This window comes from Podarcis melisellensis, assembly GCF_964234715.1.
Source record: "Podarcis melisellensis genome assembly, chromosome: 3".
NCBI lineage: Eukaryota > Metazoa > Chordata > Lepidosauria > Squamata > Lacertidae > Podarcis > Podarcis melisellensis.
Genome location: NC_138530.1, coordinates 63,595,245 through 63,612,709, shown reverse-complemented (window position 1 = coordinate 63,612,709; position 17,465 = coordinate 63,595,245). Strand labels below are relative to the sequence as shown.

The window sequence follows — 17,465 nt, the reverse complement described above, 5'->3', positions numbered from 1 at the left end:
ATATGTAACCCTTCTTGGGAGGTGTGGTCTCTATGGAGTACTTTCAGGTGACAATCAAGGAGAAAAGGAATTGGCAATAATGGTTTGTGTCAAGGACATGGAAAGAATCTTCTCTTTCATCTTTCCTTGTAAACTAATAATAGCTTTTCTGCCAGGGAAGTGTGAACTGACAGGTTTTTATGCAACTTGCTTACATGTCCAAAATGAAGGTTACCCTGGGCAACAGATAAGAGAATGCAAGTTAGGCAGATGCAGAAAGCTGCTGGAGGGAGTCCATTCTTCAGTTCTATTTCCCTTATCTTGGGCAGCAGGCTTCTGCAGAGAAATCTAGCTGTCAATTTGAATTTCAGTAGGTCCAGATGTGCATCAAGTCATCAAATGCTCTCAAATCCTCCCTTTAGGAAGCTGTGCATTTCATTTGTAGCCACAACACAACCTGCCAATTTTGATTTTTGAGGCTGTACAAGAGGTCCCCTCACATATGTGGCATGCTGATAACAACAAAAAAATTGTGTGGCACTAAAAGGTGACATTATTGGGGCAATGAAGATTATTTGAGGAATAAAGTTTTAAAAAGCAACAAAACTGCAAGTTATTTTGCAAATACGTAATACCCTTTATGTAAGCATGACCAGTAAATGGATCTGTCAAAAGCACTATTGGTTTTTGGAAGGCCAACAATAATTTTCAGATCAGAATTTCAGGTTTCATTTTCAGAGCTGAATTGCAAAATAGTGCATAGCAATCCTTGCATAAGGTGCACTGATGTGTAGTTTTACTTTCTCTCAGTACTTGCAGTTGATTCCCTTGCTGTATCTTAAAGTCTACTTATTCATAACTGTATAAAGTGGTGCTTGCTTTCTAGATTCATGACTACTTTGCCTTTGCAGTTTAGGTATGTGGAATATATGTGCCATTTTTTAAAAGCCAGTCTGGTGTAGTGTTTAAGGTTGCCACCCTAAGCTCACTTTCCTGTAAGTCACATTGCATTCAACAGGACGTATAGTTGAGTAATCATAGTTAGGATTGCATTGTAAGAGCATCAGTCTAGGACTGGGGAGGCCCCAGTTCAAATCTTCACTCAGCTGTGAAACCCACTAGGTAACCTCGAGCCAATCACCATCTCTCAATCTTTCCTATTTCATCTTCGTCATGGTGAGGATGAAATTGGAGGTGAGGAACTATGTATGATGTATTGAGTTTATAGACAAGGTGGGATGTAAGGAATGGTCAGTGAACATGACAATGTACAGCTTTTAAATCCAGATCTTTGATCCAGGTATACAAATTTTTATAAGGAAACCACCACCACAGTAATGAGTTAATGAGTAGCAGATCATGGAATATGATGCAGGCTGCTGCGCCTTCTTGCACAACCCTCAGTAACAGACCATGTGAAAGTACTCTACCAGATTATATACACCTGAGTTTTTTGCTCCACCCTTATTTTTGCTCCTCTTCCTCCTGTGGAAGGGCTGCGATTCAGTGGCAGAGCATCTGCTTTGCATGCAGACGTTTTCTGGCTTAGTCCCTGACATATCCAGGCAGGACTGGGAGAATCCCCTTCCTGAAACTCTGGAGGCCATGTCCTAGCTGCAGCCATTAGTTTAAAAAGGTAAAGGGCCCCTGGACGGTTAAGTCCAGTCAAAGGTGACTATGAGGTTGCTGCACGCATCTTGTTTTAGGCCGAGGGAGCTGGCATTTGTCCACAGACAGCTTTCTGGGTCATGACTAAATCGCTTCTGGTGCAACGGAACACTGTGATGAAAGCCAGAGTGCACAGAAATGCTGTTTACCTTCCCACCACTGTGGTACCTATTAATCCACTTGCACTGGTGTGCTTTCAAGCTGCTAGGTTGGCAACCATTAAAACCTCCTTACCTTTACAAATGTGCTGTTGAAATGAAATGACAAGAGGCAAATCCAGGGGGTGGCATCAAATAGCAGACAAATGGAGAGATGCTGGATGGTTCCCAAATAATGTTCTTTGGTCGACCACCCAGTTGTGTTTGTTCTGTCACAGTAATATTGCTATCTGCATTACTACTGTGTTAGTAATAAAGATAATAATGTTCAAAAATTTGTCTTCTGGAACTGCCACTCCTGCTTAGAAAAAGCTATTATTATTGCCCTTTATGTCATTGTATTGTGCTGTCATTTTCTTTGCCTCTCTGCTCCTCCTCTGCTCATTTGCTGCGAATATAGTTTTGAGATTTGAAGTGCATTCCCATTTTTAGAGTAAGATTAAAGGATTTCTCTAATAGTAATTGTACTCTTGGCAAAAAAAGGCAAATGCATCTTAAGTTAACAGTTTTTCCTAACCTTTCTTTTTCAAACACTCCTTACATAAGTAGGAGAAATGTCCCCCCCCCACCTTTATTAATCTAATTATACTATAAATATATTGTGGATAATAAATAGATTTTTAGATTAATTTCTAAACAATTTTTGTTGAGGGCTTAGGAAGGCAAAAACATACCCAAAGCAGATTGGGATGTGAAAATCAGGGTTGAAATCCCAAAGATTATTTCCCAAAATAGAAAGAAGTGTCACAGTTTAAAGAGCTTAGGACAGTCCACAGCAGAGCTTGTGCCTCTTATGAAATGGATTTCCTATTTGTTTTTGTCTCTGTTCCATTTACAGAAACGGCTAGATAGTAAAAAGTGGCATTCTACAGACTACGAGACATAATTGCAGCTACAGATGGGGCTGAAGACAAATGTTACTTGAAAGGACAGTCTTTTAATAGTTGCTGTGTGGGGACAGGTGCATCAGTAGCAAGGGAAGAGAGTGTTACAAGGTAGAAGGGGAATGACAACATTTTTAAAAAGGCTTTTAAAGAGAGAGCATGCTACATAATTTGCTCGAGTCCTAGGGACCTGAAGAATTGTCCCTTGCTTTCGAATCTTCCTGTGTTTTAACATACACATCAGAGACCCCTCTCTGTGTTGCCATCAAGTGGAAGGTAATCAGGGAAAGTGTCTTTTCAGTGGTGGCACCCTGGTTATAGAATGCCCTCTTGATGATTGCACAGTTAGTCTGATTAGCTTTTATACAAGGCCAATATTTGTTTGCTTGACTTTCAGATGCAAAGAGACAAAGAATGATTCCCTCCCCAGCAAGTACAGTGGACCCTCTGGATACGTAACTTTTGGGTTACAAACATGGCAAACCCAGAAGTGTATACTTCCAGGTTTCACCGTGCGTGCACAGAAGCGGCACCTCTGCCTACGGACTTTTCGAGTTGTGGATGGACCCCTGGAACAAATTTAATTCATATCTAGAGGGTCCATTGTACTTGCAAAAGTCCTTCAGTTTTCGAAAGCACTCAGTGAGGGTGGGGGGGGGGATAGGAAGATGTCATTCCTGAGCTGAAGATGGGAATGTTCATGCATCACTATGTTCCCCCATCCTCTTGCAGAGATCATAGTCCCAAGAGCGCAGTCATAATACTTACATCCTATTACAAAAGCTTTGGCTATCTAGACACTTTCAAAAAGTTGTGGCATCTCCAAAACTGCTAGTTTTGCAGACAACTCCAGAAGCACTTAACAGGTGCCAGCTTCTCCAAATTTCTCTAAAGGTAACTGTATCATAACATACAACAGGAGTGGAGAACTTCTTGCATTAAGGCAAAATTGGCCCAGCATGGGTACCAGTTGGGCTCAGGAGGCCATTCCCCATGAACCACTTCCTCAAAAGATGACACTTTGACATCAGGTGAGGGGAAGGTGGAGGCGTGGCTTCCAATGCACAGTCCAGGGCCTTAAAGTGCTATCCTGGTTGTGCATTAGCAAAGGAGGCTTGATGTCACTGCCAGTCCCATGAGTCAACATTAAAAACCACCCACTCACAACAAGGGGGGGTCAGAAATTGTTTCCATGTATGCTTAACATAAGCGACGCGAGTGGTGCTGTGGGTTAAACCACAAAGCCTAGGACTCTCCAATCAGAAGGTTGGCGGTTTGAATCCCCACAACGGGGTGAACTCCCATTGCTCGGTCCCTGCTCCTGCCCACCTAGCAGTTCAAAAGCACTTCAAAGTGCAAATAGATAAATAGGTACCGCTCCGGTGGGAAGGTAAACGGCATTTCCGTGTGCTGCTCTGGTTTGCCAGAAGTGGCTTAGTCATGCTGGCCACATGACCCGGAAGCTGTCTGCAGACAAACGCCAGCTCCCTCGGGCTATAGAGTGAGATGAGCGCACAACCCCAGAGTCGGTCACGACTGGACTTAATGGTCAGGGGTACCTTTACCTTTACCTTATGCTTAACAACACTTTCTCTCCCCACCCCACCAACTATCCCTTTCCCATCTTCTTTGTAATTGGGAAGGTTGAAAAGATCAGGAAGGGGAAAGGAACAATAAAACTGTAAAAAAAGTTTAAAATATCAGTATTGATTTTTAAAGTGGTCATTCCTCCCCACCCCATCCGCCATGAATGTTATGTTGTGCAACACTTTGCAGTCCTCTGCTGGAAAAGCACCCTAAAAATATCAATACAAATAAATACAAAGACAAGGAGGAATACTTAATTCGTAAGTACTGTATATGAAGTCAGAAGCATTAGACAGCCCAGCTTGTCATTCTAGAGGTTGCTTAGCATCCAATTCTCTTTGTGACAGAAGAAAGAAGTAAAATAATATTGAAAGGGAAATTGGTACTAAAGAAGCCTTTCTAGGTCATGATTCTTTTTACCCTACATGAAAAAAAAATGCAGGTTTGGATCCTGAGCTCCATGAACAAACAGAAATGCTTAAGAGGGGCAAAAAGGAGGGGAAGGCAGGAAAGTCCTTTTCTGTCACTGCCTTTCATTCCTAGAACTCAGGTTCCAGGCCATTGTTTTCTTTCAACCTGTCCTTGTCCTTGTCTGCTTTTCTCCTGGTTGATTGTGAAGAGCCACTTGAGGGAAAGTGGTGTGTGAAGTACCTTTAAAGTGTTTACAATTGCTATCTAAACGGCCTGATCCTGATCCTTAGCATTTCTGTAATAAATTATCTAGCAATGTAGGCTGGTTCACTTCACAGAAGCACCTTGGGGTGGTGATGCCAGGCTTCACTTAGGGTGGCTGAGTGCCCTGCTTTACAAAGGACAGCCCTCCATTTGAAGAGCTGCCCGGTTCAAGACCAGTTTTAAGAAAAAAGAACCATCAGAAGGAGGGAAAGTGGCCTATCAGCAATACCTGAACAGCAATAGTGAGATAATTATGCTTTGTTTAAATTATAATAATAATTCTTTCTAAATGTTTACCTACACATATGCAGATCTTATGCAAACCCCTTTCTCTTTCTCTTTCTATTTGGTGATACGTGTATGTGGCCACACTATCTCCACTCATTCTGGGACACTGTTTGTGAAAGCAGCACCTCCATGTGGGAACTTCACACTTAATGAGATTTTTTAAAGTTGCAGAGGGCTGAAAAGAGGCTGATGGAATCTTGCAAATTGTTGGGGCTGCAAATACATGCTCCTCATGGAGGTTACCCACTGGTGGTCCCAGTATGCTCCCCAAATGCCTGCATGGCCATTGCTCCTTCCACAAGTGTCAGCAGGGCCCATGGCATCATACCAGAGCTGGTGGCAATTCTCCTCCAGAGTCTTAAAAGCAGTATGGTCACTTTAGGAGCTGTAATTCTGGAAAAAGCTTACCACCATAGTTTGATGCTGTATATCATATCATGGGCCTTAGCAAAACCAAATACGCTTTGTATAGTTCTCTCTGCTGCATCTAAAGCAGCTTGATCAAATACCATGGCAGATTGGACGCATGATGTGTTTAATTTGCAGCATGCTTCAAGGACCAGACTATGCATGAAGATCCCCACAAACCAAGTAGACTAAGAACTGACTCGCCATTTATATGACACCGAGTATTTGCTGCAGTACATGCATAAACTACAAAGGGGAGATTTCCAAACACACTGTGCGTTATTTGCACAGCACCAGCAGTACACATGGCATTTTAGAATAATAAAAACAAAGGGTAGGTTCCTACCTCAAGCTGGGAAAGGAGTTGCAGAAGACAACAACAGTGGAAGGGGAGGAGAGAATAAGAGATGAATTTCAGCAAATGCAGTTACATGTATTGAGGCTTTGTTTCAGATAGGCATGAGGATTAATGCTGGACTTAGACAGTACAAGAGATGGGGACCTCCAGCAGAACAGTACTTTATCCTCTTCTGTTTGGTAGCATAGTTAAGTGTTACCCCCAAAGGTGTGGCATGACAACATTGTGTTCTTAGTGCTCTTGCCCCTGCTCTACTTCATTGGCGGCTGCTTGTGTGAGGCATGGAAAACTCAGCTTGGTGATAGTTCTTTATAAGATTTGTGTTACTAAACCTTACTGTGGGGAGAGAAGAGGCAACGGACTTCTGTTTTCAGTGGGCAGCTGTATATCGCCTGCAGCATCTCATTCTGACCTAAGGATTTAAGTCAAAGTACCAGGAAGTTGCATCCCTGCTGTGGTTCATGTCCACTACATACTCCTGAAAGTCGATAGACACTTGGCATTGTACTTTGTTATTGTTATTGTAATTGTAACCAACACTAGTTAAAGAACTGATGTGCCACAGAGTCACAGTAAGTGTGAATGGGTCCTAACAAATGTAGTGCTAGGTGCATTTTGGCTCTATTTTAAGCCCCTCAGTAAATATGCAACAGATACACCAAGTTTTGATTCTGTGCCCCTGCTGTGAGGCTGGCCAGCAGCAGTGCGCTTGTTCTTGTGCTACTGCTGTCATGGCAACATGCTCTACCACCACTCCTACTGAGAGGTCTGTAGGCTCAGCATTGGTGCTTTCCTGTTGCTAAGCATCTGCAATGTTTGCTCCAGGCAGGATTCACTGTTCCTTAAGAGTAAGTACAGAGCAGCAACATGTTATTTACCTCACGGAAACCAGTCCATGTTACAAACACAAATACACTGCTGCTCTGTACATACATACATACATACATACATACGTATGTGAAAAAGATAGAGCACAATATGTTCCATACTGTTGTTTGGCATAAGTTATACAAAAGTTGTTTCCACAAAGAATATTCCTTCACTTGAGAATCTGAAACAAGCAGAGTAGAGATCCTCTCCCCTGGCACCCACTTTTGTTTCCCTCTTCCTACTTTGCGAACTGGGTTGCTTCCATTTTAATTTTTCAGTGATTTCAGTATGAATAATGGGAGCATAATTTCCTTGAATCTATTATGTCAACCCCACCTCATCTGTCATAAGGTTTTATATCTAAATCTCTGCTGTTCTGGGTGCTGAATTTGGTTATAGTGCAGGACAAAAGGCTAGTTTCCACGCTAAACAGGTTTTCCAACATAAAGATAGGAACCCTGAATGACCAAGTTCCCAGCTCTGTGTTGGAGCACCTATGTATGAGTAAGGCAGCACTCTTCAGACTAATATAAATTATCTGTTTATTATTAAAGTTGTACATCCCTTCATCTGAAGATCCCAGGGCACAGTTCGTGACAGAATAATACAAAATGAGAAAACAAAATCCATTAAAAAGCAAAAACAAACAAACCAATAACACCCCTTCAAACACATTTTAAAAGCCACAGAATGTTAATCAGCGGAATGGATTTTTGAGGAGAAGTTTTTTCCCCTGGCACCTGAAGATGTGTAATGAAGGCTCTCCCTGGGGAGAACATTCAACCAATGGGGAGCCACTGCAGAAAAGGCTTGTTCTCATGTTGCTACCCTCCAGAACTCTTGTGGAGGAGGCATGCCTCCACTGCCACTAGGTAGTCTAAATGATGAGCCTCACCAGTGTTCGACTGCATTCTACCAGAGTCGTCCCCCCCCCCCGCCAGTCACATTCAAGCCGTCTCCTAGCTTGTTTCCTTGCCCTAAGCTCTGTACTACAGCAGGGAGCCAAGTGGGCTACATGAAGTGTAGTGTAATACAGTATATGTTTTTAAACAAAATAACTAATAACTGACTACCACCACCCTGCACAGGCACCTTTTCCAGCTAAAGTAAGTTTATTATGGGATGGAACCACATTGGGAGAAGCAGTGGCCCACATCAAGCATTTGGTGTGAGTTCCTGGTGAATGGATTGTTCTGTTGGCTCTGACTGCATTGGTCATATGTTTGAGGATGCAACTACTGATTTTTTTTTTAAAAAAAACTTTATTGAAATTCAAGAATAACATAAATAATACACACACTCTTAATTCGACAAAAAAGAAAGTGTCCATGTACAAGTATTCTTCTATGAATTTAAAAAAGTAAGCTTAGGTTAAATTTGTACAGTCTCCTTTTTCCTGTCTTTTTACTAACGTAAAGTAGACTTCCTATCATTACCCAATGTAACGTTCCTTTCTAGTGTTGAATGTACTTCATTGTTACCTTATTCTTTCTGTATTTTCTAATACATTCTTACAACTGTTTGTACCCTTTACCTTATTTCTTCGCTGTCACTTTAAAAAAGGGTCATTCGAATGCTGCCATAGTTATTATACTATTATTTTATTTCTGTAAGTAACTCTTATACAGTGATTACTGAATCTAGGTGTCTCTCCCCTCCCACCCACGTTTGGTGAGCTGACGGTTCCAACCATCTGTTACGCACAAGAGATCCTTATAGAGAGCAGTGGGTGAGAAATGTGCGTCTGCATATGAGGATCTCTAGAGAAGGGTGTGTGGTTGCTGCAGCCTGGTAAACAATTGGTACAGTTTTGTACAGTTCTGTAGAAACTGGTGTCAAGATACAAATTTGTTTCAGTTGCTGATTTCTCTTAACCAAATATCTTACTTCTGACGAATTATTTCTATAGTCTGAACTCCTGTTGCCTGTTTTACTATATTTCAACACCATTTATTGTTTTACAACTGGGATTTCCAGTTCGAAGGAAATTTCACGATGGCATTATGTGATTAAGAAATTACAATGTTATGAATAACACTGAATGGTAATTTTTGGACTTTAATTCTTGTGAAGGGGTTTGTAGATCTTGGTGGGCTAAGAGACAGGTTGCAAATATACATATTTTTAAAAAAGAAATGCTTCCTACTTTATTAATTTACCTTATTAAAACATTTGTTGTTGTTTCTTGTATTCACATCTAGATCAAAATAAAAAATTATGATAGCAACAGGAGGAGTCATAACAGGACTGGCTGCCTTAAAGCGGCAAGACTCTGCCAGATCCCAGCATCATCTAAATCTTGCGACATCAGCAGCTACCGAAGAACAGAAGCCAGTAAAACGCCGACCCAGAGCAGATGTAGTTGTGGTCCGAGGCAAGATTCGACTTTACTCCCCATCAGGATTCTTCCTTGTTCTGGGAGTGCTTATCTCATTTCTGGGGATTGCTATGGCAATCCTTGGCTATTGGCCTGAAAAGGAGCCCTTTCCGGAGTCTGAATACAGCTTGCCCCTAAATGATACCCAAGTCATCGAAAAAGAAGATGGAATTATAATTCGTTTCTTTGAACAGCACTTGCATTCTGATAAGATGAAAATGTTGGGGCCTTTCACTATGGGGATTGGAATCTTTATATTTATTTGTGCAAATGCTATGCTCCACGAAAACCGTGACAAGGAGACAAAAATCATACACATGAGAGACATCTATTCCACTGTCATTGACATACATACTCTGAGGATCAGTGAACAGAAGCAGCTAACTGCGGCCTACACAGGCTTAACGGGGGAGAATGAAGTCAAGCACAACGGAAGCTCTTACGCATCACGGCTGGCTGCAAATACAATTGCACCCTTCTCAGGCTACGCAAGCAACTTTCGAATAGACAGCAGTGCTGAGGAGGATGAAATCACTGCTAGTGATGGCAAAAACACTACTCACCTTCTGCCACCTTTGCTTACTGAGCACTCTGGTTCAGTCTTTGGCCTTTACCCTCACTCTGGAAAGTCAAAGGATGATAGAAGTAGCAGCTCTTTAAAGTGCGAAACGAAGTCAATTGTGTCATCCTCCATCAACGCTTTCACGTTACCTGTAATTAAACTAAATAACTGTGTTATTGATGAGCCCAGTATAGACAACATTACTGAGGATTCTGTTAGCACTAGAGGCAGGCCTAGAAATTTATCCATGGACTCTCTACCCATACCATCAACTCATACCAACGACATGTACAAACATTCCAGCACATTGATACCAAGAAACAGTTTATATGGAGACTCCTCATCCAAATCTTCTATGAATCTTGGGCCCAGTACAGGAAAGCTTCTGTCACCTGGTGCAGCCAGAAAACAGTTTGGGTCCAACACCTCTTTGCATCTTTTGTCTGTGCACTCAAAATCCCTAGACTTAGATAGGGGCCCTTCTACTCTGACTGTCCAAGTTGAACAAAGAAAACACCCAAGTTGGCCAAGACTGGACCGGAGCAACAGTAAAGGTTATATGAAACTAGAAAACAAAGAAGATCCAATGGACAGGCTGCTTGTGCCATCAGCAACAGTCAAGAAGGACTTTACTAACAAAGAAAAACTTCAAATGATTTCCAGATCGCATAATAATTTGAGTTTTGAACATGATGAGTTTTTGAGTAACAATCTAAAACGTGGAACTTCTGAGACAACATTTTGACAGGAGACTAAAATTAATGTGTCAGTATTTTTTAGCAAAACAAAACATTTTGACACGTGATTCTTTTTTGGTTTGGTTTTCCAGTGAAACTGCCACAAGCCTGTTTTTACCAAATGTTTCTACCCGATTAAAATGGCCTTGTGTTACACGCAAAGGTGTTATTTTTCACCTCTGCAGTGCCAAGTGTTTAATGTCAAGCAGCTTGTTCATCAAAACACTGCACTGGCATAGTGATGATTGGATGGTGTTCGTGCTTGGATGGTGGTTTGAGAATTGATATCTTCTTAATTTACAATTGCAATACTGTATATTATCACTGCTCAACATATCTCAGATCCTTTTCCTCCCAGTCATTACTCTTTTTGTTTCTATGTAAGCATGCTATCTTTCATTACTGTGAGTCAACAATTTGAGCTGACTGAATAAGCTTCGATGTTCAGAGCCATCAATGATGGCAACATGTTAACAATGGTGCTTTTAACTGTAGATGGAGATGGATGGAAGGTTTGCTGTGGTGGAGCCAAATTTAGCCCATCAGTATATCCAGTGGAAAAATTGACTGTTTTCCTTTTAAAAGAAATAATTCTATAGCAGCAGGATTCTATTCAAAGGAATAATAGGATTCTATTTTATATAGATTCTATTCTGTATCAAAACCTGCGTTCAAAGCTTTCAAATGAGGTGTGCCATGTGGGTATTAGTGTTTTGAGCAACATGAATGAGTCCAAGTTTCCCTTGGGCATGTGAAACTAGTTCATGGTTTTTCTTGGAATCCAAAGCGTAAAGTAGATAATGAGTATGATCTGCAAGGATATTTCTGCTGTGCAATAAACACATAGCATATTATCTGTGTAGTAACAGCTCATCCCCGCTCCAAGCAGGGAATGCACAAAGAAATTCTCTTACATATGATAGTAATAATGCATTGTCTAATATTAGTAAAAACTGCTACCATATTGATTAGGATTTGTGAGAAAGACTATGCAGCTTGAAAACCATTTCTGTGAACTTGCTATAATCAACTGAATACCAGTGTTGTCTGTAGTTCTGTTATGATGACAAGGGGATGGATTAAGCAAGAAATATGAGGTGGTTTTTGATCTAGGATGCTAAGACAGCTGGTTGTTCTAAATGTGGGACTTTGAGGCTAGGGGTTGAATAAGCCTCAGTGCTAGGGGGATGCGGGTAGCACTGTGGTCTAAACCACTGAGCCTCTTGGGCTTGCCGATCGGAAGGTTAGCAGTTCGAATCCCCACAACAGAGTGCTCTGTCCCAGCTCCTGTTAATCTAGCAGTTTGAAAGCACACCAGTGCAAGTAGATAAATAGGTACCACTGCGGCAGGAAGGTAAATGGGGTTTCCATGAGCTCTGGCTTCTGTCACAGTGTTCCATTGCACCAGAAGTGGTTTAGTCATGCTGGCCACATGACCCGGAAAGCTGTCTGTGGACAAATGCCTGCTCCCTCAGCCTGAAGCAAGATGAGCACTGCAACCCCATAGTCGCCTTTGACTGGACTTAACTGTCCAGGGGTCCTTTATCTTTACCTAAGGCTCAGTGCTGGCCAAGAAAAACCCACCTTGTTTGATGTTATCACTGTTACAGCATTTTAAGGTTTTTCTTTAGAAGTATGAGGTATGGTATAGCTATACCTGGCACTTCAGAAATATAAATTTCAATATGTATGTAGCCTACCTGTCAAAGAGTGGGATGACAGTGAATTCAAGTAGTTATGGCATTTAAATAAATGATGTGTGGAGAATGGTTGTTCTGCTGTACAACAAAGCTTTTTTCTGGTTATAGTGTGAACTCAAATAACAAATATAGTGGTACCTCTGGTTATGTACTTAATTCATTCCGGAGGTCTGTTCTTAACCTGAAACTGTTCTTAACCTGAAGCACCACTTTAGCTAATGGGGCTTCCCGCTGCTGCCGCGCCGTCGCTGCGCGATTTCTGTTCTCATCCTGAAGCAAAGTTCTTAACCCGAGGTAATATTTCTGGGTTAGCGGAGTTTGTAACCTGAAGCGTATGTAACCTGAAGCGTATGTAACCCGAGGTACCACTGTACTGCAATTCATTAATGATGCTGACATTAAATATGAACCTGCTGTTGACCGCAGTTTTCAAGAACTAAACCATTACTTCTTGCAGGTATACACTGCATTGTGAACTGCCGCATAGATGACAATACTGATAGGAGACATTTTTCCTCCTCCAGCTGGGTCACTGTTGAAGTTGAAAGTTATTGCTAAAGAAATTAGCAGTGTGAATAGGTCTATCAGAAAACTTCTTTACATTGCCTTAAGGCAGTTAGACCCTAATCTTGCTAACTAGTCTATTGTAACCCATTCCACCTCTTGTGGTTTGGCCAATAGGATCACAGTGTTAATTGGTCATTTTAGCAGATGTTTCATATTTTCACTTAACCTAAATAACTCAGGAATTATTTGAATAGCTTCTCCCTAAACAATCAGAAATGTAAAAATGTTGTACACCAGTTGACTGTGAAAGACAAATGACAGATTCCTCCCCCCCCCCATTAATGTCCAGCTCCATATTCTAACAATGTGGTGTTTCATTGTCAAAAGCATTACTTGCCCAGTGAATTGAGGCATAGTGTTAACCTGTTAGAATCTCAAGCCTATATATTGTAACAGAGTTGGCTACATATTTTGCTATGAAGCTTTTAATAACTTTCTGGTCAGTGTTCTTAATATATTTGCTATTTTTTTAAAATAAAAACCAAATGTTAAACTACGTGAGTATCATAAATGTGTCTTTGGCGTTCATTAGTTCTGCTGTTAAAATGAAAAGGGAAGGACAAACTAATCATTCTTTGGTGTGAGTCCTTTTCCTCCCCTACATAACAATTAGCAGTGTCAGTGCTTCTTACTGTTTTACAAAGGAGCAAAATCTTTTCCTAAAGATATTTCTCATTAAGAAGAACAACAGAACTATACATTGAAAACAACAGAGGGCCTAAAATTAATTACTGAGTGCATCCCAACTTCAGTCAAATAGAATTAATTACTTGTGTGGGCCTTGAGCACTTAACCAAGATTTTTGACAATACTGCATATAGATTGCATCCCTGGATAGCAACATCCCACATTGACAATGGCACTACACAGGGTTTTTGCATCATTCATGCGTGTCTTGGGGAGCTGTTCATTCAATTGTTTAATGTGCACCCAACACTAGCAAAATCTGTCTAGCTCTGAAGGAGGAGGAGGAGGAGGAGGAGGAGGAGAGTTTGGATTTGATATCCTGCTTCATCACTACCCGAAGGAGTCTCAAAGAGGCTAACATTCTCCTTTCCCTTCCTCCCCAACAACAAACACTCTGCGAGGTAAGTGGGGCTGAGAGACTTCAAAGAAGTGTGACTGGCCCAAGGTCACCCAGCAGCTGCATGTGGAGGAGCGGAGACGTGAACCCGGTTCCCTAGAATATGAGTCCACCACTTTTAACCACTACACCACACTGGATCTGGAAGTCTCCTTTGTGTTTCAGACAGAGTTTATTTATGTGTAAAGTATTTCTATACAGCCATGTAATAATGCCTAAAACAGGTAGCATCTAGAAGAGGAACCCTGAGACATGGAATTTTGTGTTGCTGGTGACACGCCATCAAAACTTAGTACTACATAACACTGATGAATATGACCAAAGTGGGTTTTGGTTTTTTTTAACACAGATTACTTTGAGCTTCAGTCTTGCTTAGTTTTTGAAATACAACTAGTAAAACTATCACAGACAAAAATGTGGTTATCCACAGGGAAATGTCAGCATACGAAAATCAGAATAATAAGCATTTCCTTAAAAGAAACCCTTTAAAAAGATCCACAGCATTCTCCAAGATTCCCATTAAAAAGCCTTCCCCTTTCCCAGATGCACAACTAAATGGATGCAAGCCAAGGTTTACATTTAGTATCAGTCAAAGAAGCATAAAGAAGTATTTGCATCTAGAAAAGGACTTCCTTGAACGATCCATATCTTTGCCAAGAGCACTCCAGGAACTGGAGCTAAATACCATGAAAGATATGTAGCTCCAGCTCTTCTAATGTAAGAATTTGTCTGTTTTACATTATTCACCCTATACTGAGTAAGAGTTATGTTGGGTCTGATAGTACTGGATATGGAATGAAGCCAGCCAAATGTTGCATTTTATTTGTGCGAACAATTTCCTGCATTTTGCTAACAACAATTTTGTTACCGTAAGGGCAGTCAGGGCTGGTTCCCGTGGCATCGACACTGGTAGGGTGGAATGCTAGGAGCCCAAAGAACAGGCGGAACCCAAGCCAATGATGGGCAGATCTAATTCTAGTTTTCCCCCCATCTTCCTCTCTGCCGAGTTCTACAAGGTCAACACTGAGGCTAAGTAACAGTCATGCGAGAAATATGTAAAATAACCAAGTAAGTATTAGAAATCACCCCAGAAATGGCCCTACTAAACATCTTCCAAGACAACAATGCCCACTTACATCACAAAGAACCCATAACCCACCTACTCACAGCAGCCAGAAACATCATAACCAGACACTGGAGAGACCTGGCAAGAGTAAGCATGGACCAATGATACCAAATAGTATGGGAAACAGCCTTACTAGAAAAATTAACCAATAAACTGAAATTGACACAGGGACAAATAGAAGAAGACGCCTTGACCCCAGTATGGCTCCTCTTTATCACATACACAGCCCAACAAGACAATGGCAAAAAGCCACCAACAGCATACAAATCAATATGGCTAACCTGATCCAAAACACCCACCCACCCCACTCACACATGAGAATAAAGACCACCACAGCCAAACACAAACAAGCAACCACACCTAGGCCAACCCCAACCTCTCTCACCACCAAAGGAACACAAGTGAACAGCAGAGAGTTTTTGCACAAGCAAAAACAAAAAACAAAAAAACCCACTGAGGCTAAGCAAGAGGAAGCTAACTGGTAGTGCCACGGCACCCTAGACTGGTTGTAAGAAAGAGGCAGGCGGGTGGGGACTGGGAGAGGGCAGACTGAGGTTGGTAGAGCAGTGCCCCGTTTGTCCTAAAGGACCAGACTCCACTACCTAAGGGGGAGCAAAGCCTGATCCCTCTGGCAGAGGGATCAATCACAATTGAATTACTATGGCTCCTGACTTTCCTTTCTGATTTTTTTGTTTAAAGAATATTAAACCTTTTCAAGACTGTGTGGTGTGTAGCATCATTTTAACAACAGTGGGACAGGTAGCAGGAAAGGCAAACCACTCCAACATCCCACAAGGCTTATCCCCCCCCCCACACACACACAATGTATGAGTTCATAGAATTAAATTGACAGTCTTATGAAAAGAATCCAGTTGTATCTGTAAGGCTAACGAAGAAGATTTTAAAGACCATAAGTTTTTCTGGGGAATTATTTACCTATGTTATTGATGGCAAGAACAGAACTGGAGCATGCAAGTCAAAGTTGTAGTTTGTTTGCTTTATCTGAACATCTTAGGGTGGTTCACCACACAGTTATCTCTGCTAACTATACTATGAACTCACCTACACAGGCCCATTCTTAAAGGTGTAGTTTGATTCCATTAATCAGAAAAAGAATAATGACACTGCTGCCCTTCTGTTACTTTGATCAGTATTTTACCTTTTCTTTCATTTGCCTTTGCTGAAGAAGGGTACAAGTTCACACTTCCAACATTTTGAAAATTAGCTGGTGTCTTACTAAGCATATTTTATGTCCTCTGGAACCTATATACTTACAAAGATTTTGGCCTTGGGCAAGCTTATTTCCACTATTTTTAACAGAATGCAGTTTCAGGTATTAAATTGACATATTTCTAACCATTCAACATGACAATGATACATATCTCTGTCTTGGATTTTCAGTTGCCCTTCTGCAAAAGGGAGAGCTCCTCTCATTTGTGGAAAGGTCTCTGATCCAGCAGTGGTTCCCACTGGCAGAAATTGTGGGAGGGGGAGAGATTTTTGCCAAATCCCCCTTCCCAAGTCTCCAGAACAAGGACTTCAGTGTGGAGAAGGAATCAGCGAGTTTGTCTTACAGATGCAACTGGATTCTGAATAAGAATTTTAATTTAATGAGCTGAACAAATAATATGAACCAGTACTTTGGGATCTTGCTTCTGCCAATGGGTGCATCCTGTGAGTGGAGTTTCATTCAAGGGATCTCAGGATCCATTTTGCAGACATTTATTTTAGAAGCCATTGTCCTTTTCTGAAACTAAAGCTGATCCATTTAGCTCTGCACTTTGCTACTGATCCAAAGCATAATTATGTCCATCAGCCACAAAGGCTGCTGTCTATTTTTCCTTTAGTTAATCAACTTAAGATAAGAATTCTTGCATCCCGAACATTCTAACACTTTATAATTAATACTGTGCTTTAATCAATTGTGTCTTTGCCTAAAGTTCTACAGGTTACCTGTTAAATGTGTGCCCTTTAATCAGTTTTAAATGAGTTGCTTTTTAAATTTCATTGCACAATCTATTAATTCTTCTAATACAAGAAATGATGATAGAGGCAACTGATTTACATAACATTAATTATGCTGCGTCTTTGACAGAACCTTCCTAATTAATTCCCCCCTTAAAAGTTATAATCTTTAGACTCTCTCTCCAATAGATAGCCTTTCTAAATTTCTATTCATTTTCTTATATGCAGCAAAGTAATGCATGGAAATATAGGCTGTAAAATCTTAAAATGTGCCTTTTAGAATGAATTCACTGATGTCCACCTCAAAGTCACTGAACACATGGAGGAAAAGTGGGGTGCTCCCACTGGCTCTACTTGATGGTTCCACCCACCGACCTGTATAAATTCAGTAGAAGGTCAAAATGGGGAGCCTATATGTCAACTGATTGGTTCAAAATTGGAAAAGGAGTACGACAAGGCTGTATATTGTCTC

The 17,465-nt window shown here is 41.1% G+C and overlaps 1 protein-coding gene across 2 annotated transcripts in view; it reads left to right on the top strand.

The window, feature by feature from the left end:
• TMEM200A (transmembrane protein 200A) overlaps positions 1 to 13,314 on the top strand; it is a 41,363-nt gene extending 28,049 nt beyond the window's left edge. For both annotated transcript variants that reach the window (XM_081907195.1, XM_081907196.1), the window contains exon 2: positions 9,077 to 13,314. In XM_081907195.1, coding sequence (XP_081763321.1) covers positions 9,093 to 10,559 — 1,467 coding nt within the window. In that variant the 5' untranslated portion in view covers positions 9,077 to 9,092 and the 3' untranslated portion in view covers positions 10,560 to 13,314. The remainder of the gene's footprint in view (positions 1 to 9,076) is intronic.
• Positions 13,315 to 17,465: the final 4,151 nt, after the last annotated feature.